Consider the following 27,391-nt stretch of genomic DNA (forward strand, 5'->3'; position numbering starts at 1 on the left):
GAATGGGGGGATTCTGGGGACCCTGATTTAATGAAGTGACTCTGGGGACCCTGGTGTAGGGGGAGGGGGGCTTTGGAGACCCTGATGTAAAGGGGGTGATTCTGGGGACCCTGATGTAAGGGGGTAGCTTTGAAGACTTTTATGTAAAGGTGTTAACTCTGGGGACACTGATGTAAAGAGGATGGCTCTAGGGTCTCGAATGTACAGAAACTTGTGCGGGAACTTATAATGTAGAAAGAGGACTCTGATGTAAGGGGAACTATGATAGGATGTAAGGGGGGGATCTGATGTGAACAGTTGGAATGCACAAAGGGGGTAAAGTTGGCTTATAACCAAAGGGGATTGGATAATCACTGATTGGTACTAGGGGCGGACACAGAAGTGTCACAGGTCTTGCAAAGCAACATGGGAAGGTTTTTTATCATATAATTATAGAGAGTTTTTTTCAATTAAGCAACTTTTGCCTATTTTGCAAATCAAAAGCTAACAGGAATTTGGCAAAAATCCGTAATTTCACTTTAAAATCCACTGAACCAAAATCCCTCATCCCGAGCAGAAATATATTTCTATCCCCTCTCGGTGGGAGTGGAGATGACCCCATCTATAAGGACATACGGTACATACACACACCGCACAAGGCCGTGTTCACACTACCAGATGTTTCTCGGGGGCTGCAGTTCCTCTGAGCTGCACAAGGTGGTGATCTCACTTCTACCCAGACAGGAAGTCTCTATGGTAGACAGGAAGTGATGTCAGGTACAGACACGAAGTTCCGGGTGAGAGGTGAGTCAGACCGAAGCCGAGAGAAGACATGAAGTGCTGTACGGAGCACAAAGGACTTTCCATGTGGGAGGAATAGTAGGGAAGACATCATTTAACCTGGCAGCAGAGGAGGTAATAAGATATTTGATCATAGATCTTATCATTGTCTATTATTTGGAACCAAATTTCTCTGTCCCGTGTTGCCCTTTCGATATACTTGTTTATGTACGCAAAGTGTTTTTGTCGCTCTCGGTATTTCATCGGATTTTAGATCATTTGACGTATTGAACTGAAATACTAAAATATATGAAAAAACGTCAAACCCAAATAAAAGTTTTCCCTGTACGAAGCTCCAATGTCATCTGAAGTCTTCTTCAGAAACCGACACGACCGGGGAGTGCCGATCTCCTGGTCCTCAACAGTGCTCTGCGATTCCTTCTCACTGGCCTTCATGTCACTACAGGACATGGTAGGGGGACAGAGTAGTGGGGTTGAGGTCATCGGGCTTGGAAACCACAGGGAGGGCACCAGAACATCAACACTCTGGGAAGAGTTGGTTTCTGAGGAACACGTCATCCAGCATTTGGTCTTCATCAGAGTGGATACAAGGACAGCAAAAGAAAAAAAAAGAGCACACTGGCCTCCAGAAACATGTCTAGGAACCATGCCCACCACAGATTGTCCCCCAGGCAGGGCTTTTTCTGTCAGAGAATAGGTGTAGGTACTCCCTATTCCGAGTCATTCCCTTGACCTACTCCTTGAATGCAAAGCCAAGTATCATGTTGTGGTGCTAAGCAATTTGCTAATGAAAACATGGAAAGCAGTAAAATAGATCCCCTGCAGCCAGCAACAAGAGAACCCCCCCCTTGCAAAAATAGACCTCCACCTGTAACAATTGATCTGCCATCATCCGAAGACCCCTTCCTCAACAGTAGATCCCTCCCAGCAATGATTGGCCCCCCCCCCCAGAAAAAAATCCGCCACCAGCAACAATTGATCCCCTGAAACAATAGACCCCCACCCCCTGAACCAATAGACCTCCACCAGTAACAATTGATCTGCCATCATCCGAAGACCCTTCCTTCAACCGTAGATTTCTCCTAGCAATGATTGCCCTCCCCCCAGTAACATAAGACCCCTCCAGAAAAAAATACCCCACCAGCAACAAATGACCCCCTGAAACAATAGATCCCCCCTTCCCCCAGCGACAATATATTCCAGAAACAATAAATCTCCCAGCAGCCAGCATCAGGAAACCCTTCTTTCCAGAGTAGATCCCTTCCAGCAACAAAATCCCCCCGACCAGTGAAAAAAGACCCCCGGTAATAATAGACCCCACCCAGCAATGATTTCCCCCTCAGCAACATAAGATCCCCCCCCAGCAGCAAAATCCCCTACCAGCAACAATAGATGAACAATTATTGGTTGTTGTGATTATTATACAAGCATATGTGTCACAATGAATGTTGTATTATATATTCAGAGTGCAAACATCATGGATAATAATATTGGTATTAATGAAGAGGAAGATGAGGAGGATGGTGTGGTGGAGGAACCTTCATATGGACACAAGGATATTACCGAGACACCTAATAACAGAAACCCACCAGAGAGATGTCCCCGTCCTCCTCTGTATTCCCGGGATTCCACACAGGAAGATCACACCATCCCCCACCATCATCAGGTAGATGAGGATCAATCACTGATAGTATCATTAGGATCTGTACATTATCTGAATTATTACAATTGATGCGATTATTTTATTATATGTTTAGAGTGGAAACCTGAGAGATTTTAAAACTGATGCTCAAGAAGTGTTTAAAATGGCGGATGAGCAGTATAGGGCGATGAAGGAGTTTTTTGAAGGAAACGTGGATGTGTATAAGGATGTCATGATGGGGCCACAAAATACCAGAAACCCACCAGAGAGAAGTCCCAGTCCTCCTCTGTATTCCCGGGATTCCACACAGGAAGGTCACACCATCCCCCACCATCATCAGGTAGATGAGGAACAATCACTGATAGTATCATTAGGATCTGTACATTATCTGCATTGTTACCATTGATGTCATTTTTATTATATATTCAGAGTGGAAACCTGAGAGATCCTACATTTGAGTTTAACGAAGAGATAAAAGAGGAGGGTGATGAGGACAGGGTGATGGAGGAGTCACAGTTTCCAATTGGACACGAAGATCTGCAACAGGACACCATGGTGGAGTCATCCAGCCACAGAGACCCAACAGAGAGTCCTAGACATTCCACACAGGAAAATCACAACTACGCAAGACTTTATCAGGTAGATGATGAATGATATTTTGGTAGTTATGATTTATACACAAGCATGTTTCCTTGTAGAAGATTCTAGACCACTGTGTGCTTGACAATATCATCTGAGTCTATTGAACCCATATATGTGGAGAAAAGATGAAAGAGCTAAATAGTTTACATTTCAGGATATACAGAGATATATGCCATTTTCATCATTAATGCAAAGAAGCTGGTTAACATATGACACACCCCTCATTAATATCAGCCAAACCCACTTATCTCACCCTCTGGATCTCCAAAACTCTACATTTCCAGAATACAGTCTCATTATTCAGACATACCAGGCTCACCTGGAGCAAGATGGGCGAAGGGTTTAGCCGAACAACCGAGTTTTCCGGGATCTCCAAAACTCTACATTTCCAGAATACAGTCTCGTTATTCAGACATACCAGGCTCACTTGGAGCAAGATGGGGAATTGGTGAAGGGTTTAGCCCGGGCATGAGTTCGGGCCAAACATTGGCAGTTCGCCGAACCACCGAGTTATCAGGGCGTTCGGCCAGCCGAATGACCACAGTGCACTGCGCTGACGCGCAGTGCACTGAAAGCCCTGATTGGCTGAAGCAATGAAGCTTTGGCCAGTCCCAAATTAAACTTTTTCCCTGTTAAGGTAAATTCTTATCTCTCTAAACAGAGCTCTGATGTCTGCTGAAGTCTTCTTCAGACATCGACAAGACCGGGGAGTGCTGATCTCCTCCTGTTTCTTCCACAGAGCTCTGATGTCTGCTGAAGTCTTCTTCAGATGTCGACAAGACCGGGGAGATCCGATCCCCTCCTGTTTCTTCCACAGAGCTCTGTGGTTGCTCGTTGATCTCTGGCATGATATAGGGACAGAGTAGTGGAGTTGAGATCAATGATTGGTATAGGGACAGGTTAGTAGGGGTGTTGAATATAACGTTCAGGTCCCATAGACTTCATTGTGGTTTGTTATTCAGTTCCGAACTTTCGCGATGTTCGAAAGTTCTGTTGCAAACCGAACAGGGGGTCTGTTAGGGTTTATTCTGCTTAGACCTGGACAATCAGTGGGAAATTCTCTCAGAGCTCTGGGAAACATTCAAATCAACACGATGAACACAAGATTATAGTTTCAATGAATGTATCTTTTATACCGGATATGGACAAAGAATATTGCACAAAGAAAAGGAGGGAGGGAGGACAGAGTTCATCACATGAGACATAAATCCTATATAAACATATGACATCTCAGACATTGCTTGAACTAGTCATTATAGCTGACACTTGATTTTGTCTAAATACATAATTCCAAAACCGGTTCTTTCGGGACCCACTTAACCCGTGACCATCGAGACAAACAAGACCCTAAAAACAAAAGATATTTGTCTGTCGGCAATTTATAGAACGTCTCAGTCTTGTTAACTCTTTCTCACCCTTCAGGGGTCATTCGGCCCATCCCTAGAGCAAGATAACTTGGAGTCTCTCCTACTGGTTCACACATAACCAACTATACATTTCACACATCCGCATATTCTTCTTTACTGACTCCAAAGTTGGAGAAGCTGAGGGCAATAAGACCATGACCACCTGTTGGGTTCCCCAATTCTGTATTCAGAGAGGAAACCTTGGAAAATATAATATTGTTGTTAAAGAATAGTATAAAGAGGAGGATGAGGAGTATGGTGTGATGAAGGAGCTTTCTGAACGACACAGGGATCTACTGAGGATGTTCTAATGGAGCCACCTAAAAACTGAAACCCACCAGAGGGATGTCCTCGTCCTTTGTATTTCCGGGATGCCACACAGGAATATCACACCGTCCCTCACCATCATCAGGTAGATTGAATTGAGGGTCTGGAACATGTCCTCAATACATTTTCTTCCTCTCGTGTAGTTCTACAGTTCCACCAGTTTTGGTGGGTTTCATATTCTCTTGCTGGTTGAGGCTTGGTGTTCTTTCAGGTGGAGTCACCCCCCTTGGCAGTGATCTCTTCTGTCCAGGTCTGAGCGTCAGGTTGATTCTCTGTGGCCTTCCATTGGTCATTGGCAGCTTCCCCTGTTTTGTAGGGCGCTTTGTCCTATCTGGTTCAGATTTGGGGGTTATTCTTTCTGATGCCGCATACACACGATCGGAATTCCGGCCAGAAAAAGACAGATGAGAGCTTTTCATCGGAAATTGCGACCGTGTGTACACTCCATCGGAATTTAGCTGTCCGATTTTCCTTCTGCCAGCCAAAAATTGATAGCATATTCTCAATTTTCCCGATGTATCGGTAATTCCGATCGTGTGTATGGAATTCTGACACGCCAAAAATCACGCATGCTCAGATTCAACTATGAGACAGAAGCTATTGGCTATTGAAATTCCTTTTTCTAGTCACGTCACCACGTTATAAATGATCGGAATTTGATGTAACCGTGTGTAGGCAAGACAGCTTGAGCCGAATTCCGTCAGAATTCCGTCAGGAAAACCATCAGAGCTTTTTCCGACGAGAATTCCGATCGTGTGTACGCGGCATGAGAGTTTTCAGTCTCTTTTGAACCTACCACTGGTTGTTGTCCACCCCCTTAGTTGCCTTTGTTGGACTGCTTTTGGATGTTCTGATTGTATCAGAAATTCCCGTGTCCCTCAAGGGACACGAAAGAGAAAATATTTGTTTTCTACTTCCTATAACATCTGGTTCTTGGCGTCCATTGAGGGACAGAGGTCCCAAAGCTTTGTGTTTATTTTGCTCTCGCTTTTCCACAAAACGAATGGACACTGAATAGAAAGGGGGGCTCCCTATACATTTTTATGTTTGCAGGTGTCTCAACCTCCAGTAGGCAGCAGTAAAAACCTGACTGTGTTCCAATACAAAAAAATATGCAAAACCTTCTATTTTCTGCTATTCTGTTGGTTTAGGGTGAAGATCTGATGAACATGAAAGTTGAGGGTGAAGTAGAAGAGATGTATGTGAGGGATGATCAGCAATATACGGAGGAGGCTGGAATGACGAGGACATTCATAGAGGAGGACACTCCTACAGAGATCAGCACAGGTGACCCATCATATATTCTTCTCTTATCTCTGCTCTGTTACTGCACACTGAGTAACATCTCACCAGAAGCCTAGGCCTATGGTCACAAGGCCAATATGTATTCTGCTATATATTTTTGGTAAAAAAAAAATCCCCAATGAGAGTAAATTGATTGGTTTATGCAAACTTTACAGCGTCTATAAACTATCGGATATATTTATGGAATTTTTTAGCAGGACTGCAATATTGCGGCGTACACTCAGATATTTTTGACACCTGGTCAGAAGCAGTGACACTAATATAGTGATCAGTGCTAAAAGCATACACTGTCGCTATACTAATGACACTGGCAAGTAAAGGGATTAAACACCAGGGTGATCAAAGGGTTAACTGTGTGCCTAGCCAGTGTTTTTGTGTACTGCGTGAGGTGCTTTCACTAGGGGAAGAGAATAAATTGCATGGACACAAAATCCATCCATCCATCCCCCCCCCCTGCTCCCCATCAGAATGACGAACTGCCTTGTTTACATAGACTGGTCTGCGCTCGGTGTTGTTTACCGACAATCAGCGGGTGCCAGAGGGCATTGAGTGCCCGCCACCAGCAGATTGGCTTCTGTTGTAAAGAAAAACAGCAGAAGCGATGCATGCGTGCCCCCTGCAGGCAGAAGTGCGGGATTACATATATATGCATGAGCCTGCACAGAGCTGATGCCCTATAGCAGTAAAAGTGCTTTAAGGCAGTCGGAAAGTGGTTAACTAACCTGCTCATATCTATTGGTAATGGTTTTTATATTTTTTCCAGAACACACCGTGGAGAAACCTTTAAAGGATCATCTTACTTTATCTCCAGGTTGGAAAATGGAAGATGATGACATCACAAGAGATTGTGCTGGAGAAAAGACAATGAGCTCAACTATGATTGGTGGACTTCACAGTGTGGATAGACCATGGAAACCCTCTGACGCTGAGCAACCTCGTACTGTGAGGGATGGTGCCGGAATTCAGGAGAAGACATTTCCCTGTCCTCAATGTGGGAAAAGTTTTTGCTCTGGTTTAGGTCTTTTTTTACATCAGGGGACTCACAGGGAGGATGGACTTCATAACTGTTCTGAGTGTGGGAAATATTTTACATATAAATCACGTTTGGTCAGACATCAGAGAACCCACACTGGGGAGAAGCCGTATTCCTGCCTTGAGTGTGAAAAATGTTTTCCAGTTAAAGCACAGCTGAACAGACATCAAAGGTCTCACACTGGTGAGGAGCCACATTCCTGTTCTGAGTGCGGGAAATGTTTTTCAGCTAAGTCCAGTCTTTCCAATCATCAGAGGTCTCACACTGGTGAGCAGTCGTATTCCTGCCTTGAGTGTAAAAAAAGTTTTCCAGGTAAAGCACAGCTGAACAGACATCAGAGGTCTCACACTGGTGAGAAGCCACATTCCTGTCCTGAGTGTGGAAAAGGTTTTATAACAAAATCAGAACTTGTTATACATCAAAGGTCTCACACGGGAGAGAAGCCATTTTCGTGTTCTGAGTGCGGGAAATGTTTTTCAGCTAAGTCTAGTCTTTACTATCATCAGAGGTCTCACATTGGTGAGCAGCCGTATTCCTGCCTTGAGTGTAAAAAAAGTTTTCCAAGTAAAGCCCAGCTGAACAGACATCAGAGGTCTCACACAGGTGAGAAGCCGTATTCTTGCCCTGAGTGTGGAAAATGTTTTATACATAAATCAACACTTGTTGTACATCAAAGATCTCACACGGGTGAGAAGCCGTATTCCTGTCCTGAGTGTGGAAAATGTTTTATACGTAAATCAACACTTGTTGCACATCAAAGATCTCACACGGGTGAGAAGCCGCATTCCTGCCCTGAGTGTGGAAAATGTTTTATACGTAAATCAACACTTGTTGCACATCAAAGATCTCACACGGGTGAGAAACCGTATTCTTGCCCTGAGTGTGGAAAATGTTTTAGGCAGAAATCATCACTTTATGTACATCAAAGATCTCACACGGGTGAGAAGCCATATTCTTGCCCTGAGTGTGGAAAATGTTTTATACATAAATCAAAACTTGTTGTACATCAAAGATGTCACACGGATGAGAAGCCGTATTCCTGTCCTGAGTGTGGAAAATGTTTTATACAGAAATCAGCACTTATTGTACATCAAAGATCTCACACAGGTGAGAAGCCGTATTCTTGCCCTGAGTGTGGAAAATGTTTTATATGTAAATCAACACTTGTTGTACATCAAAGATCTCACACGGGTGAGAGGCTGCATTCCTGCCCTGAGTGTGGAAAATGTTTTATACATAAATCAGCACTTGTTGTACATAAAAGATGTCACACAGGTGAGAAGCCGCATTCCTGCCCTGAGTGTGGAAAATGTTTTATACGTAAATCAACACTTGTTGTACATCAGAGATCTCACACGGGTGAGAAGCCGCATTTCTGCCCTGAGTGTGGAAAATGTTTTATACGTAAATCAACACTTGTTGTACATCAAAGATCTCACACGGGTGAGAAGCCGCATTCCTGCCCTGAGTGTGGAAAATGTTTTATACGTAAATCAACACTTGTTGTACATCAAAGATCTCACAAAGGTGAGAAGCCACTTTCCTGCCCTGAGTGTGGAAAATGTTTTATACAGAAATCGGCACTTGTTCTACATCAAAGATGTCACACAGGTGAGAAGCCGTATTCTTGCCCTGAGTGTGGAAAATGTTTTACACATAAATCAGCACTCGTTGTACATCAAAGATCTCACACGGGTGAGAAGCCGCATTCCTGTCCTGAGTGTGGAAAATGTTTTATACGGAAATCAACACTTGTTGCACATCAAAGATGTCACACGGGTGAGAAGCCGCATTCCTGCCCTGAGTGTGGAAAATGTTTTATACAGAAATCAGCACTTGTTGTACATCAAAGATCTCACACGGGTGAGAAGCCGTATTCTTGCCCTGAGTGTGGAAAATGTTTTATACGGAAATCAGCACTTGATGTACATCAAAGATATCACACGGGTGAGAAGCCGTATTCTTGCCCTGAGTGTGGAAAATGTTTTATACAGAAATCAGCGCTTGTTGTACATCAAAGATCTCACACGGGTGAGAAGCCACTTTCCTGCCCTGAGTGTGGAAAATGTTTTATACATAAATCAGCACTCGTTGTACATCAAAGATCTCACACGGGTCAGAAGCCGCATTCTTGCCCTGAGTGTGGAAAATGTTTTACACATAAATCAGCTCTTGTTGTACATCAAAGATCTCACAAAGGTGAGAAGCCGCATTCTTGCCCTTAGTGTGGAAAATGTTTTATACAGAAATCAGTGCTTGTTCTACATCAAAGATCTCACACGGGTGAGAAGCCATATTGCTGTCCTGAGTGTGGGAAAAGTTTTTCAAGTAAGTGCAGAGTTTCATGTCATAAGAGACTGCACACAGGCGGGACGCTGTCAGAATGTTTATACTGAAATAATTAAACAGTTCTATATTTATGAATATAAGCAAGGATTTAAGATTAAGGAGATTCCTGCAAATAAACAAATAACTCAAATGAGTTTATTCACGCTAACCTGAAGACAAAAGGAATACAATAAAATGCAAAAATATATATATTTATTACTAAAAATTGGTGCAAAATAATAACAAAATGTAATTGGTAACAAACAAAGAATATGTATCAATATTTCAATAATGTGGATAATATAGGTGTGGAGGAAATAACCACAGAATCTTATTTCAAAAACACCAATGTAGCAATACTTAGTAACTGCTTTGTAAGTAATTACCTAGCTTATCACTCTCTCAGCAGAATGTGAAAATAACAAGGTGTTGAGATCGACACATGACCTTTCTCAGACAACAGACATTTGCAAGCTCAAATTACTTTAAACAGCACATGGACACAAACTTGTTATACCATGTATGGAGTTGGTGCTTTAACCAGACTTATATTTAAGGTAAAGATACATTTTAAATGAAATTGATATTTAAGCAGATATCATAACTAAGCCATTTACTAGAAACTGAAATTAGCCTCATAAGATTATACAAATATGTGTATTTTTCTCTTTAAATCTCTTTAAACAGATCATACTGCAGTTAGAAATATTTCAATTTTATGCTACAAAGACTAAAATGGCCCAGTTAGGTATATGTTCAGCTTGATTTCGTACAGCTAAATAGAAGTTTTTACTTTACCAGAAATATCAAAATCTTTTTAAGAGATGTCAGCTGTATGTTTCGATGGACACCTTTCCCTTCCTTTAAGCCCCTTTCACACTGGGGCGGTGCGGGTGACGACGGTAAAGCGCCGCTATTTTTAGCGGCGCTTTACCGGCGTTTTCACTGGAGTGAAAGGGGCCGGTTTTTTCAGGCGCTATTTTTAGTGCTGTAGCGCCTGAAACCCGCCCCAGTGTGAAAGGGGCCTTATTTTTCCGTTATTCTCTCAATCCATTCTCAAACTCTCATTCCCGAAAGAAAATTAGGCGTGGATGTATTTTCAATGCCGTCAAATGACATGTTATTTACTATGTAACCATGGCACAACTCTCTTTTTCTTTTCTCTCTTCTGGTTTTTAACTTACTTGGATTTAACTAATTTTTTAACATACTAATTGAACAAATTTTTTAACATACCTGGATTTTTTTTCATCTTTTTAAATGTTTTTTTTTATTTTATGGCGCGCCTTCTTATGCATATCTCTATACGTGTATGAATGTGTGTACATGCGTGTGTGTGTACATACATGTGCATATTATCACTACAAGGTGTGTGAAATTTGGTGGCATACACATGGTTTACCCTATATGTATTGCAGCTGATTCTCTTTTTTTGGATAATTGCCTGCAGTCAATTAAGACAATGGATGGAGCCTGTGATCTTTAGAACTACTGTTTCAAAGTTTTATATCTGTAATGTGGTTAGGACTAAGGCCTTATAGGATGAAATGCGTCAACTGACTTAATCTGCGTTTGTTCACTGTGGCTATTCAATAAAATGAAGACATTTTAAAAGCAACAACCGGAGTGCGGATCGTTTTGTCCACATCAATCTACTCAGCCAGTGACTGTGGATCGAGCACCTGGGAGCTCTGCTATCTGTGGTGTATGGGTATTAACACTGACTTTTCTGTTTATATCATGGCACAACTGCCTACGGGCAGTATTGAACTCATGACATAGTTACCAAAAGGGGGGCAGTATTGTATTAAAAATGATTTTGGAAACTTTACTTAAAATACCATGATTGTTCTCAAACAACCTCTGACCTGAGCCTTGAAGAAAATCATACATATATTAAAGGTTCTATTTTCTGACAACATATGTCAGACTTCTTGTCTCTACCTATAATATAATGCTTTACGTAATGCTGCATACACACGAGCAGACTTTCCGCCAACAAAACTGTTGATTTTTTTTCCCGAAGGATGTTGGCTCAAACTTGTCTTGCATACACACGGTCACACAAATGTTGGCCCAAAATTCCGAACGTGAGATTGCAGTGACATACAAAATGTACGACGAGCCGAGAAAAAGGAAGTTCAATAGCCAGTGCGGCTCCTGAGCATGCATGAACTTTTGTGCGCCGGACTTGTGTACACACGATCATAATTTCCGACAACAAAGTGAAGTTGGTGGAAAATTTGAGAACCTGCTCTCAAACATTTATGGGTGGAAATTCCGACAGGAAATGCTTGATGGAGCATACACATGGTCGGACTTTCCGACAACAAGCTCACACGGAAAGTCCAACCGTGTGTACACGGCATTGGTCTAACCAACGCAATTAGATTTTGCTCCAGATACCTTGGTAGTGAGGTAATTGGCCTCTCAGAATACAATGATTATTTTACATGTAATTTCACTTATTCATAATTTTTCATATTAACAATATAGATACTAATATATCTCAATAAGTACAATTAAGCAATATGTAATGAATATACTGTAAGTTGAATGTTATAAAAATACATAAACCAAAATATGTGAAATATTCATTTAAGTTTGCATATAATTGCTCCATACAATGTAATAATAATGTAATATAATAATACAATAGATATTATTGCTAATATAATTACTTGCGATTAAAAATACTTGTTCGGGGGCATGGCCTGAACGGGCATGTGAGCGTTTGCACAGGACAGAGCGCCCGCTATAGATCCTGCACAAATCCTCTTCCCGCCACCAATCCACACCAACACTGACCCAGATCGCCAGCTGTACCTCCCGAGTGGGGCCACAGGAGAAACCTCCGCACTTTCTGGGGCCCATGATGAAAAGGCGAAAAAAGATAGCGTGGCAGCCATGGAGGCCCAAGATCGGCGCTGGCTCCCCTCAGCCTCAAAGAACGGCACGAGGAGTCAACAAGGCACAGGAGACACGCGGTAAGTCCCACAAAACACAGAAACAGCTGGGGAAGGAGCAGCCTAGAGACATGCTCTATTACACTCAAAAATTACAAGGGACAAGCTGCTCACTTCCCCCACCAGCACAGACCCCTGCACATGAGCCTGACAGACCGCATGGCACCTCTGCACTAAATGATACATTGCCCCTCACCCCTGTATAATTTGTTTTGCCGTCCGTCTTTTTTCATCTCACTTGCTGTTATCTCCTTCCGTTTGCAAGTAGGAGACGTTTGTAAGTTGGATGTTTGAAAGTAGGGGCCTGCCCTATATGCTCTGCAGAAATGGCGGAACAAGGTGTTGGTGTTGGCGCAACATTGTAAGCCCTCGGTGTGAACGATTATATCAAGAATTGTAATTACATGCCATTGTTGAACAGTGGTAAAAAAAATGACCTTTGGTGGTTGTGGTGCTGGTGCCACAACACTGTAAGTCCTCACAGTTACTCTGGGTGGGCACAGGAATGGGCCCTCCTGTGAACTATTATATCAAGAATTGTAATTACATGCCCCTGTTAAACAGGGGCTAAAAAATTGGGCTGCTGGCACTGGTGCTGGTGCCACGACACTGCAACCTCTCCCATATACTCTACTTAAGGTGCAGGAATGAGCCCTGCTGCAAAGCATTGCATCAAAAATTGTAATTAAACGCCCCTGTTAAACAGGGGCTGAAAAATTGGGCTGGTGGCATCACCCAGAAGCAAAAATGTTCTTCCAACATATCAGCAGAGGAGGAAGAGGATAGACAATCAACATAACAGGACAGTCACTCAGCATCAGCATAGGCAGTCTTGAAGGGATGTGATATTTTAAAAAAAAATATTCGGTTACATCAGCTTCAGGTGCTTGATAGCTGTGGGTGATCCAAGACTGATTCATCTTGATGAAGGTCAGCCGATCAAATGAGTCGGTGGACAGATGCACCCTGTGATAACAAAGCCACCAGCAGCACTGAAGGTGGGTTCTGAAAGAACCCTGGATGCAGGACAGGCCAGTAGCTCAATTGCATACTGTGGAAGCTCTGGCCAGTAATCCATCCTCAAGACTCAGTAAGCCAGAGGATTTTCGGTGGGAAAGGTGTCCAAGTCTGACCTTGCCCCTAGTTATTCCTGCACCATGTAAATCAGATGCTGGCGATGGTTGCTGGAACCTTTCATACCTTGGGGCTGCGGACTAAAAAATTATCTGAACGCATCGGTCAGACGGCCACCTTCTCCACTGCTCCTTCTGACCGATGCCTCAGCAACACGTTGTCCAGGACCAGGAGTTTGTAACCTCCCAGTCTCTGGGAACGCGTTGCACAGACCTTTCTGCAAGGCCTCCCGGAGGTGTCTCATCCTCTGCTCCCTCTGCGACGGCAAGATAAGGTCGGCAACCTTACCCTTGTACCGTGTCACAAGGAGAGTGGCCAGCCAGTAATGGTCCCTCTCCTTGATCCGAAGAATACGAGGATCCTTCCGCAGGCTTTGCAGGATCAGGGAGGCCATGCAGCGTAGGTTAGCTGAGGTATTTGGTCTGGAGTCCTCTGGGTCACTAAGGACAACATGATCCGCAGCTACCTCCTCCCAGCCACGTACAAGTCCACGGGTTTCTTGGGACTGTAAATCATCCCTACAAGACTGCTGGTGCTGCTGATGCTGAGTGCCAGCCTCCACCTCCATGCTGACACAATCATCCTCCTCCTCCTCCTCCTCCTCATCCTCTTCCTGTGTGATGGATGGCACAGCGGGAACACTTTCTGGATAAAGGGGGCCTTGAGAGGCAAGGAAGTCCTCCTCTTCCTGCCTCTGTTCTGCCTCAAGTGCCCTGTCCATTATTTCACGCAGTGCATGCTCCAAGAGGTGGACAAGAGGTACAGTGTCACTGATACATGCACTGTCACTGCTCACCATCCTTGTGGCCTCCTCAAGTGGTGACAGGACAGTGCATGCATCCCTGATCATGCCCCACTGGCGTGGTGAGAAAAAACCGAGCTCCCCTGAACCACCCTGTCCTGGTGCCGTAGTCGCACAGGTACTCATTGATGGCCCTCTTCTGCGTGTGCAGCCGCTGCAGCATGGCCAACGTTGAGTTCCACCTGGTGGGCATGTCACACATAAGGCGGTTCTTGGGCAGGTTCAACTCCTTTTGGAGCTCAGCCAGCCGAGCACAGGCATTAAATGATCGGCGTACCACCAGGTTAAGCACGTGAGCCACACAGGGCACATGGGTCAGTTGTCCCTGTCGGAGGGCGGAGAGGAGGTTGGTGCCATTGTCGCAAACCCCCATTCCTGGCTTAAGCTGGTGTGGTGTCAACCACCTCTCGGCCTGCCCCTGCAGAGCTGACAAAACATCTGCCCCAGTGTGGCTCCTGTCCCCCAAACAAACCAGCGCAAGCACGGCATGGCATTGTTTTGCCTGCGTACTTGCATAGCCCCTGGAACTCCCACGGAGCACCACTGGTTCTGAGGACAGAGCACTGGAAGAGGCCATGGAGGAAGAAGAAGAGGAGGGGGTGGAGGAGAGAGGTGTGTCACAACCAATAGTAGCATTTTGGAGGCGTGGTGGCGGAACAACCTCCAACACTACTGCACCTTGTCCTGCATCCTTCCCAGCTGCCAGAAGAGTGACCCAATGGGCCGTGAAAGATAGGTAACATCCCAGTCCATGCCTGCTGGACCATGAGTCAGCGGTAATATGCACCTTACCACTGACCGCCCTGTCCAGCGAGGCAAGGACATTGCCTTCCACATGTCGGTAGAGAGCCGGAATCGCCTTCCTTGAGAAAAAGAGGCGTTTGGGGACCTGCCACTGAGGAACCGCACGTTGTACAAACTCACGGAAGGGGGCCGGGTCTACGAACTGAAAAGGCAGCAGTTGAAGTGCTAGCAATTTAGCCAAGCTAGCATTCAACCGCTGGGCATGTGGATGGCTGGGAGTGAACTTCTTTTCTTTCAGCAGCTGGGGCAGGGACATTTGCCTGCTATAATCGGACAGGGGTGTACTGCTAGCAGAGTGCCCGGAAAGGCACTTGGCTGTGACACACCTAATTCTACACCTTCATTACTCTCAGAGCAGGTTTCAGAGAGGACTGAAGGTCTAGTGGGGTTGGAGATCCCAGCTTATGAGGAGCAAGGAGAGGTCCGCTTTGTTCTTTGGTGTGGGTCATTGAGGTACGCTTGCCAACAAGCTGCATGGCAGGTCAACATATGTCTGGTCAAGCATGTGGTGCCCAAGCGGCTGATGTTTTGGCCACGCGAGATACGCTTGAGACATATGTTGCAAATAGCAGCGGTGCGATCTGATACACTCGTCCCAAAAAAGGCCCACACCAAAGAACTTTTAGAATAACGCGCAGAGGCAGCGCCCTGCACAGGCGGAGCTCTGCAGTGTGATTCAGTCGGTGTGCTGCCCCTAAGCTGGCCCCCGGAGGGCATCCTGCCTCGTTGGACATGTGCCTCCTCCTTCTCTCTCCTACCAGGCACCCACATGGAGTCAGTGCCCTCATCCTCCCCTCCCTCTTCATGGCTGGAGCAAACCTGGCAGTATGCTGCAGCTTGTGGAACATGACTGCCAGATTGCTGTCCTTCTTGAGCATCCCCTCTCTCTGCGCTCACGCTACTGCCTTCCTCTAGCTGAGTATCATCATCAGAGCCTACAAAACACTGGGCATCCTCCTGGAGCATGTACCCAACACTGTGCTCAAAGAGTTCAGGAGACTCCTCAGGAGGACGTGGTGGGTCTAGGGAAGGAGTCACTGATGATGACATTGAGAGGAGGAAAGACGATGCGTTGGCAGCTGCTTTGCTAGTACCCTGAGCCTGGGTGAGAGAGGATGAGGAGCATGAAGAGGGCTTGGTCATCCACTCTACCAAGTCTTCGGCATGTTGCGGCTCAACATGTTCAGCTGCCGAAAAGAAGGACAAGCGTGTCCCATGGCCACGTGCTGATGATGATGATGCACCGCGTCCAGGACCAGCACTGTTGTCTCTAGACACAGAGCCTGCTTGCCCTCTTTTATCGGCTCACGCCTGTCTGCCTCTCCTTGTTGGCCTTCCAGACATGGTAATGGCCTGAAGGGAGATGGGAAAACCAGCAATTGGGTAGTGTATATTGTGCTGGAGGCACACACAACACCCACTAACTCCTGCAGATGGCAGATGGCTCAAATAGAGAAGAGCTATGTAGGTGGATATAACGGTGTATACTGCGGTCAGGGCACGCAGACAGCATACACAATCTCCTACAACTGACGGCACGCTCTATTTAAAAAGAGCAATATAGCTAGCTATATAGGTGAATATAACGGTGTATACTGCGGTCAGGGCACGCACAATCTCCTACAACTGACTGCAAGCTCTATTTAAAAAGAGCAATATAGCTAGCTATATAGGTGTATAAAACGGTGTATACTGCGGTCAGGGCATGCAGACAGCACGCACAATCTCCTACAACTGACTGCAAGCTCTATTTGAAAAGAGCAAGATAACTAGCTATATAGGTGGATATAACGGTGTATACTGTGGTCAGGGCACACAGACAGCACGCACAATCTCCTACAACTGACTGCAAGCTCTATTTGAAAAGAGCAAGATAACTAGCTATATAGGTGGATATAACGGTGTATACTGTGGTCAGTGCACACAGACAGCACGCACAATCTCCTACATCTGACTGCAAGCTCTATTAAAAAAGAGAAATATAGCTAGCTATATAGGTGGATATAATGGTGTATACTGCGGTCAGGGCACGCAGACAACAACCACTACAGAAGAGCAAGAACGAGAAATCGGGCGATAACGAATGGTGTATACTGTGTTGAAGGTACACAGAACACCCACTAACTCCTACAGACGCCAACACACTACACAAGGCTGCCGTGCTGGCGGCCTTATATAGTGTGGGGCGTGTACTACACAGCCTGAGCTATGATTGGCCACAGGCATCCTGCCTGTGGCCAATCATTGCTCTCCTCGCTGCCGGTGCTGTGATTGGCCAAGCATGCAGGGTCACAGTGCATTCTTGGCCAATCATGAGCCAGCAATGCACTGCCATGGCGCAGTGCATTGTGGGCCATGAGCGCCACACGAATTTGGCGCGAACGGCCCATAATGTGCGGTATTCGCCGAACGGAATAACAGCCGATGTTCGAGACGAACGTATGTTCGACTCGAACATGAAGCTCATCCCTACTTACAAGTAGTCATTATAGAGCCCATCCTAAATTGATGGAAGGACCCCGAGGAACCTTTATGGTGGCACTAGAGGTGTTATTTACCTAATGGTCTATATTTCTATCCCCTCTCGGTGGGAGTGGAGATGACCCCATCTATAAGGATATTACAGTACATACACACACAGCACAAGGCCGTGTTCACACTACGAGACGTTTCTAGGGGGCTGCAGTTCCTCTGAGCTCCACAAGGTGGTGATCTCACTTCTACCCAGACAGGAAGTCTCTATGGTAGACAGGAAGTGATGTCAGGTACAGACAGGAAGTTCCGGGTGAGAGGTGAGTCAGACCGAAGCAGAGAGAAGACATTGCTGGAGCTGGAAGCTGAGGAGTTAATAAGATATTATTTAATCATTGCTCTCATCGCTGATCTCACTTTTACCCAGACAGGAAGTCTCTATGGAAGACAGAAAGTGATGTCAGGTACAAAAATGAAGCACCGTAATAGTAGGGAAGACGTCATTTAAACTGGCAGCAGAGGAGGTAATAAGATATTTGATCATAGATCTTATCATTGTCTATTAATTGGAACCAAATTTCTCTGTCCCGTGTTGCCCTTTCAATATACTTGTTTATCTACGCAAGGTGTTTTTGTCGCTGTCGGTCTGTCATCGGATTTTAGATCATTTGACGTATTGAACTGAAATACTAAAATATAAGAAAAAAAGTTTAACCAAACGTCAAACCCAAATAAAAGTTTTCCCTGTAAAAGGTAAATTCTCACCTCTCTGAATGAAGCTCCAATGTCATCTGAAGTCTTCTTCAGAAACCGACACGACCGGGGAGTGCCGATGTCCTGGTCCTCAACAGTGCTCTGCGATTCCTTCTCGCTGGTGTTCATGTCACTACAGGACATGGTAGGGGGACAGAGTAGTGGGGTTGAGGTCATCGGGCTTGGAAACCACAGGGAGGGCACCAGAACATCAACACTCTGGGAAGAGTTGGTTTCTGAGGAACACGTCATCCAGCATTTGGTCTTCATCAGAGTGGATACAAGGACAGCAAAAAAAAAAAAAAAAGAGCACACTGGCCTCCAGAAACATGTCTAGGAACCATGCCCACCACAGATTGTCCCCCAGGCAGGGCTTTTTCTGTCATAGAATAGGTGTAGGTACTCCCTATTCCGAGTCATTCCCTTGACCTACTCCTTGAATGCAAAACCAAGTATCATGTTGTGGTGCTAAGCAATTTGTTAATGAAAACATGGAAAGCAGTAAAATAGATCCCCTGCAGCCAGCAACAAGAGAACCCCCCCTTGCAAAAATAGACCTCCACCAGTAACAACTGATCTGCCATCATCCGAAGACCCCTTCCTCAACAGTAGATCCCTCCCAGCAATGATTGCCCTTCCCCCAGTAACATAAGCCCCCCCCCCAGAAAAAAATCCACCACCAGCAACAATGGGCCCCCTGAAACAATAGACCCCCACCCCCTGAACCAATAGACCTCCACCAGTAACAATTGATCTGCCATCATCCGAAGACCCTTCCCTCAACCGTAGATTTCTCCTACCAATGATTGCCCCCCCCCCCGAAAAAAATGCCCCACCAGCAACAAATGACCCCCTGAAACAATAGATTCCCCCCCTTCCCCCAGCGACAATATATTCCAGCAACAATAATTCTCCCAGCAGCCAGCATCAGGAAACCCTTATTTCCAGAGTAGATCCCTTCCAGCAACAAAATCCCCCCCACCAGTGACAAAAGACCCCCGGTAATAATAGACCCCTCCCAGCAATGATTTCGCCCTCAGCAACATAAGATCCCCCCCCAGCAGCAAAATCCCCTACCAGCAACAATAGATGAACAATTATTGGTTGTTATGATTATTATACAAGCATATGTGTCACAATGAATGTTGTATTATATATTCAGAGTGCAAACATCATGGATAATAATATTGATATTAATGAAGAGGAAGATGAGGAGGATGGTGTGGTGGAGGAACCTTCATATGGACACCAGGATATTACCGAGACACCTAATAACAGAAACCCACCAGAGAGATGCTCCAGTCCTCCTCTGTATTCCCGGGATTCCACACAGGAAGGTCACACCATCCCCCACCATCATCAGGTAGATGAGGAACAATCACTGATAGTATCATTAGGATCTGTACATTATCTGCATTGTTACCATTGATGTGATTATTTTATTATATGTTTAGAGTGGAAACCTGAGAGATCCTAAAATTGATGCTCAAGAAGAGTTTAAAATGGCGGATGAGCAGTATAGGGCGATGAAGGAGTTTTTTGAAGGAAACGCGGATCTGTATAAGGATTTCATGATGGGGTCGCATAATACCAGAAACCCACCAGAGAGATGCTCCAGTCCTCCTCTGTATTCCCGGGATTCCACACAGGAAGGTCTCACCATCCCCCACCATCATCAGGTAGATGAGGAACAATCACTGATAGTATCATTAGGATCTGTACATTATCTGCATTGTTACCATTGATGTCATTTTTATTATATATTCAGAGTGGAACCCTGAGTGATCCTACATTTGAGTTTAACAAAGAGATAAAAGAGGAGGGTGATGAGGATGGGGTGATGGAGGAGTCACAGTTTCCAATTGGACATGAAGATCTGCAACAGGACACCATGGTGGAGTCATCCAGCCACAGAGACCCAACAGAGAGTCCAAGACATTCCACACAGGAAAATCACAACTACGCAAGACTTTATCAGGTAGATGATGAATGATATTTTGGTAATTATGATTTATACACAAGCATGTTTCCTTGTAGAAGATTCTAGACCACTGTGTGCTTGACAATATCATCTGAGTCTATTGAACCCATATACTGTATGCGGAGAAAAGATAAAAGTGCTAAATAGTTTACATTTCAGGATATACAGAGATATATGCCATTTTCATCATTAATGCGAAGAAGCTGGTTAACATATGACACACCCCTCATTAATATCAGCCAACCCCACTTATCTCACCCTCTGGATCTCCAAAACTCTACATTTCCAGAATACAGTCCCATTATTCAGACATACCAGGCTCACTTGGAGCAAGATGGGCGAAGGGTTTAGCCAAACAACCAAGTTTTCCGGGATCTCCAAAACTCTACATTTCCAGAATACAGTCCCATTATTCAGACATGCCAGGCTCACTTGGAGCAAGATGGGCGAAGGGTTTAGCCGAACAACCAAGTTTTCCGGGATCTCCAAAACTCTACATTTCCAGAATACAGTCTCGTTATTCAAACATACCAGGCTCACTTGGAGTAAGATGGGGATGGGCGAAGGGTTTAGCCCGGGCATGAGTTTGGGCCGAACATTGGCAGTTCGCCGAAAAACCGAGTTATCGGGGATTTCATCCAGCCGAATGACCACAGTGCACCGCGCCGAGGCACAGTGCACTGAATGCCCTGATTGGCTGAAGCAATGAAAGCTTTGCCCAATCCCAAATTAAACTTTTTCTCTGTTAAGGTAAATTCTTATCTCTCTAAACAGAGCTCTGATATCTGCTGAAGTCTTCTTCAGATGTCGACAAGACCGGGGAGTTCCGATCCCCTACTGTTTCTTCCACAGAGCTCTGTGGTTCCTCGTTGATCTCTGGCATGATATAGGGACAGAGTAGTGGAGTTGAGATCAATGATTGGTATAGGGACAGGTTAGTAGGGGTGTTGAATATAACGTTCAGGTCCCATAGACTTCATTGGTTTTCGTTATTCGGTTCCGAACTTTCGCAATGTTCGAAAGTTCTGTTGGAAACTGAACAGGGGGTCTGTTAAGGTTTATTCTGCTTAGACCTGGACAATCAGTGGGAAATTCTCTCAGAGCTCTGGGAAACATTCAAATCAACACGATGAACACAAGAGTATAGTTTCAATGAATGTACCTTTTATACTGGATATGGACAGTGTAGTTCTACAGTTCCACCAGTTTTGATGGGTTTCATATTCTCTTGCTGGTTGAGGCTTGGTGTTCTTTCAGGTGGAGTCACCCCCCTTGGCAGTGATCTCTTCTGTCCAGGTCTGAGCGTCAGGTTGATTCTCTGTGGCCTTCCATTGGTCATTGGCAGCTTCCCCTGTTTTGTAGGGCGCTTTGTCCTATCTGGTTCAGATTTGGGGGTTATTCTTTCTGATGCCGCGTACACACAATCAGAATTCCGGCCAGAAAAGGACCGATGAGAGCTTTTCAACGGAAAATGCGACCGTGTGTACGCTCCATCGGAATTTAGCTGTCCGAATTTCCTTCCGCCAGCCCAAAATTGATAGCATATTCTCAATTTTCCAGATAGATCGGTAATTCCGATCGTGTGTATGGAATTCCGATACGCCAAAATTCACGCATGCTCAGATTCAACTATGAGACAGAAGCTACTGGCTATTGAAATTCCTTTTTCTAGTCACGTCACCACGTTATAAATGATCAGAATTTGATGTAACCGTGTGTAGGCAAGACAGCTTGAGCCGAATTCCGTCAGGAAAACCATCAGAGCTTTTTCCGACAAGAATTCCGATCGTGTGTACGCGGCATGAGAGTTTTCAGTCTCTTTTGAACCTACCACTGGCTGTTGTCCACCCCCTTAGTTGCCTTTGTTGGGCTTCTTTTGGATGTTCTGATTGTATCAGAAATTCCCGTGTCCCTCAAGGGACACGAAAGAGAAAATATTTGTTTTATACTTCCTATAACATCTGGTTCTTGGCGTCCATTGAGGGACAGAGGTCCCAAAGCTTTGTGTTTATTTTGCTCTCGCTTTTCCACAAAACGAATGGACACTGAATAGAAAGGGGGGCTCCCTTACAATTTTTATGTTTGCAGGTGTCTCAACCTCCAGTAGGCAGCAGTAAAAACCTGACTGTGTTCCAATACAAAAAAATATGCAAAACCTTCTATTTTCTGCTATTCTGTTGGTTTAGGGTGAAGATCTGATGAACATGAAAGTTGAGGGTGAAGTAGAAGAGACGTATGTGAGGGATGATCAGCAATATACGGAGGAGGCTGGAATGACGAGGACATTCATAGAGGAGGACACTCCTACAGAGATCAGCACAGGTGACCCATCATATATTCTTCTCTTATCTCTGCTCTGTTACTGCACACTGAGTAACATCTCACCAGAAGCCTAGGCCTATGGTCACAAGGCCAATATGTATTCTGCTATATATTTTTGGTAAAAAAACAATTCCCAATAAGAGTAAATTGATTGGTTTACGCAAACTTTACAGCGTCTACAAACTATCGGATATATTTATGGAATTTTTTAGCAGGACTGCAATGTTGCGGCGTACACTCAGACATTTTTGACACTTGGTCAGAACCAGTGACACTAATATAGTGATCAGTGCTAAAAGCATACACTGTCGCTATACTAATGACACTGGCACGTAAAGGGATTGAACACCAGGGTGATCAAAGGGTTAACTGTGTGCCTAGCCAGTGTTTTTGTGTACTGCGTGAGGTGCTTTCACTAGGGGAAGAGAATAAATTGCATGGACACAAAATCCATCCATTCCCCCCCCCCTACTCCCCATCAGAATGACGAACTGCCTTGTTTACATAGACAGGTCTGCGCTCGGTGTTGTTTACCGACAATCAGCGGTTGCCAGAGGGCATTGAGTGCCCGCCACCTGCAGATTGGCTTCTGTTGTAAAGAAAAACAGCAGAAGCAAGGCATGCGCGCCCCCTGCAGGCGGAAGTGCGGGATTACATATATATGCATGAACCTGCGCAGAGCTGATGCCCTATAGCAGTAAAAGTGCTTTAAGGCAGTCGGAAAGTGGTTAACTAACCTGCTCATATCTATTGGTAATGGTTTTTATATATTTTTTCCAGAACACGCCGTGGAGAAACCTTCAAAGGATCGTCTCACTTTATCTCCAGGTTGGAAAATGGAAGATGATGACATCACAAGAGATTGTGCCGGAGAAAAGACAATGAGCTCAACTATGATTGGTGGACTTCACAGTGTGGATAGACCATGGAAACCCTCTGACGCTGAGCAACCTCGTACTGTGAGGGATGGTGCCGGAATTCAGGAGAAGACATTTCCCTGTCCTCAATGTGGGAAAAGTTTTTGCTCTGGTTTAGGTCTTTTTTTACATCAGGGGACTCATAGGGAGGATGGACTTCATAACTGTTCTGAGTGTGGGAAATATTTTGCATATAAATCACATTTGGTCACACATCAGAGAACCCACACTGGGGAGAAGCCATATTCCTGCCTTGAGTGTGAAAAATGTTTTCCAGGTAAAGCACAACTGGTCAGACATCAGAAGTCTCACACTGGTGAGAAGCCACATTCCTGTCCTGAGTGTGGAAATAGTTTTATAAGAAAATCAGAACTTGTTCTACATCAAAGGTCTCACACTGGGGAGAAGCCGTATTCCTGTTCTGAGTGCGGGAAATGTTTTTCAGCTAAGTCCAGTCTTTCCAATCATCAGAGGTCTCACACTGGTGAGCAGCCGTATTCCTGCCTTGAGTGTAAAAAAAGTTTTCCAGGTAAAGCACAGCTGAACAGACATCAGAAGTCTCACACTGGTGATAAGCCACATTCCTGTCCTGAGTGTGGAAAATGTTTTAGACACAAATCAGCACTTGATGTACATCAAAGATCTCACACGGGTGAAAAGCCGCATTCTTGCCCTGAGTGTGGAAAATGTTTTATAGAGAAATCAAAGCTTGTTGCACATCAAAGATCTCACACGGGTGAGAAGCCGTATTCTTGCCCTGAGTGTGGAAAATGTTTTACACGGAAATCAGCGCTTGTTCTACATCAAAGATGTCACACAGGTGAGAAGCCGCATTCTTGCCCTGATTGTGGAAAATGTTTTAGCCGGAAATCAGCACTTGATGTACATCAAAGGTCTCACACAGGTGAGAAGCCATATTCTTGCCCTGAGTGTGGAAAATGTTTTATACATAAATCAACACTTGTTGTACATCAAAGATCTCACACGGGTGAGAAGCCGCATTCCTGTCCTGAGTGTGGAAAATGTTTTATACGTAAATCAACACTTGTTGTACATCAAAGATGTCACACAGGTGAGAAGCTGCATTCTTGCCCTGAGTGTGGAAAATGTTTTATACGTAAATCAACACTTGTTGTACATCAAAGATCTCACACGGGTGAGAGGCTGCATTCCTGCCCTGAGTGTGGAAAATGTTTTATACATAAATCAGCTCTTGTTGTACATCAAAGATGTCACACAGGTGAGAAGCCGCATTCTTGCCCTGAGTGTGGAAAATGTTTTATACATAAATCATCACTTGTTACACATCAAAGATGTCACACGGGTGAGAAGCCGTATTCTTGCCCTGAGTGTGGAAAATGTTTTACACATAAATCAGCACTCGTTGTACATCAAAGATATCACACGGGTGAGAAGCCGCATTCCTGTCCTGAGTGTGGAAAATGTTTTATACAGAAATCAACACTTGTTGCACATCAAAGATGTCACACGGGTGAGAGGCTGCATTCCTGCCCTGAGTGTGGAAAATGTTTTATACATAAGTCAGAACTTGTTGTACATCAAAGATGTCACACAGGTGAGAAGCCGTATTCTTGCCCTGAGTGTGGAAAATGTTTTATACATAAGTCAGCACTTGTTGTACATCAAAGACGTCACACGGGTGAGAAGCCCCATTCTTGCCCTGAGTGTGGAAAATGTTTTATACGGAAATCAGAACTTGATGTACATCAAAGATCTCACACAGGTGAGAAGCCGCATTCTTGCCCTGAGTGTGGAAAAAGTTTTATACAGAAATCGACACTTGATGTACATCAAAGATGTCACACGGGTGAGAAGCCCCATTCTTGCCCTGAGTGTGGAAAATGTTTTACACATAAATCAGCACTTGTTCTACATCAAAGATCTCACAAAGGTGAGAAGCCGTATTCTTGCCCTTAGTGTGGAAAATGTTTTATACAGAAATCAGCGCTTGTTGTACATCAAAGATCTCACACGGTGAGAAGTCATATTGCTGTCCTGAGTGTGGGAAAAGTTTTTCAAGTAAGTGCAGAGTTTCATGTCATAAGAGACTGCACACAGGCGAGACGCTGTCAGAATGTTTATACTGAAATAATTAAACAGTTCTATATTTATGAATATAAGCAAGGATTTAAGATTAAGGAGATTCCTACTTGTTTCCGCAAAATCAACAAATAACTCAAATGAGTTTATTCACGCTAACCTGAAGACAAAAGGAATACAATAAAATGCAAAAATATATATATTTATTACTAAAAATCGGTGCAAAATAATATCAAAATGTAATTGGTAACAAACAAAGAATATGTATCAACATTTCAATAATGTGGATAATATAGGTGTGGAGGAAATAACCACAGAATCTTATTTCAAAAATACCAATGTAGCAATACTTAGTAACTGCTTTGTAAGTAATTACCTAGCTTATCACTCTCTCAGCAGAATGTGAAAATAACAAGGTGTTGAGATCGACACGTGACCTTTCTCAGACAACAGACATTTGCAAGCTCAAATTACTTTAAACAGCACATGGACAAACTTGTTATACCATGTACGGAGTTGGTGCTTTAACCAGACTTATATTTAAGGTAAAGATACATTTTAAATGAAATTTATATTTAAGCAGATATCATAACTAAGCCATTTTTTCTCTTTAATTAAAAAAAGAAACAGATCATACTGCAGTTAGAAATATTTCAATTTTATGCTACAAAGACTAAAATGGCCCAGTTAGGTATATGTTCAGCTTGATTTCGTACAGCTAAATAGAAGATTTTACTTTACCAGAAATATTAAAATCTTTTTAAGAGATGTCAGCTGTATGGTTAAAACCGCTCCACTAGCGGGCGAAAAAGGGTTAAAACCGCCCGCAAAGTGCCGCTGCAGCGGCACTTTTTCGGCAGGATAGCCGCGCAGTCCCATTGATTTCAATGGGTAGGAGCGGTGAATACACCACTCCAAAGATGCGGCTAGCAGGACTTTTTTCACCATCCGGCTAGCGCACTGCTCCATTGTGAAAGCCCTCCGGCTTTCACACTGGAGTGAAAGGGGCCGTTTTTTTCGGCGCTATTTTTAGCGCTGTAGCGCTTGAAAACCGCCCCAGTGTGAAAGGGGCCTTATTTTTCCGTTATTCTCTCAATCCATTCTCAAACTCTTATTCCCGAAAGAAAATTTGGCGTGGATGTGTTTTCAATGCTGTCAAATGACATGTTATTTACTATGTAACCATGGCACAACTCTTTTTCTTTTCTCTCTTCTGTTTTTTTTTTTAACATACCTGGATTTTTTTCCATCTTTTTAAATGTTTTTGGAATTTTATGGCGTGCCTTCTTATGCATATCTCTATATGTGTATGAATGTGTGTACATGCGTGTGTGTGTACATACATGTGCATATTATCACTACAAGGTGTGTGAAATTTGGTGGCATACACATGGATCACCCTATATGTATTTCAGCTGATTCTCTTTTTTTGGATAATTGCCTGCGGTCAATTAAGACATTGGATGGAGCTTGTGATCTTTAGAACTACTGTTTCAAAGTTTTATATCTGTAATGTGGTTATGACTAAGGCCTTATAGGATGAAATGCGTCAACTGACTTAATCAGCATTTTGTTCACTGTGGCTATTCAATAAAATGAAGAAATTTTAAAAGCAACAACCGGAGTGCGGATCGTTTTGTCCACATCAATCTACTGCTGCATACACACGAGCAGACTTTCCGCCAAAAAAACTGTTGATTTTTTTCCCGAAGGATG

General features: G+C 44.2%; 1 protein-coding gene across 1 annotated transcript; it reads left to right on the plus strand.

Annotated features, from left to right (window-relative positions):
• Nucleotides 1–771: 771 nt before the first annotated feature.
• Nucleotides 772–27,294, plus strand: LOC143956120 (uncharacterized). The gene is given in 7 exon segments (XM_077466253.1): nt 772–894; nt 2,246–2,446; nt 2,538–2,762; nt 2,852–3,061; nt 5,949–6,084; nt 6,866–9,275; nt 23,761–27,294. Coding segments are annotated over 6 exon segments (5,220 nt in total). The 5' UTR covers nt 772–894; nt 2,246–2,257; the 3' UTR covers nt 25,811–27,294.
• The last annotated feature ends 97 nt before the right edge of the window (nt 27,295–27,391 follow it).

The sequence above is a fragment of the Lithobates pipiens genome, unplaced genomic scaffold (genome assembly GCF_037356315.1).
Source record: "Lithobates pipiens isolate NorthernLeopardFrog02 unplaced genomic scaffold, aLitPip1_a1.2 Scaffold_35, whole genome shotgun sequence".
NCBI lineage: Eukaryota > Metazoa > Chordata > Amphibia > Anura > Ranidae > Lithobates > Lithobates pipiens.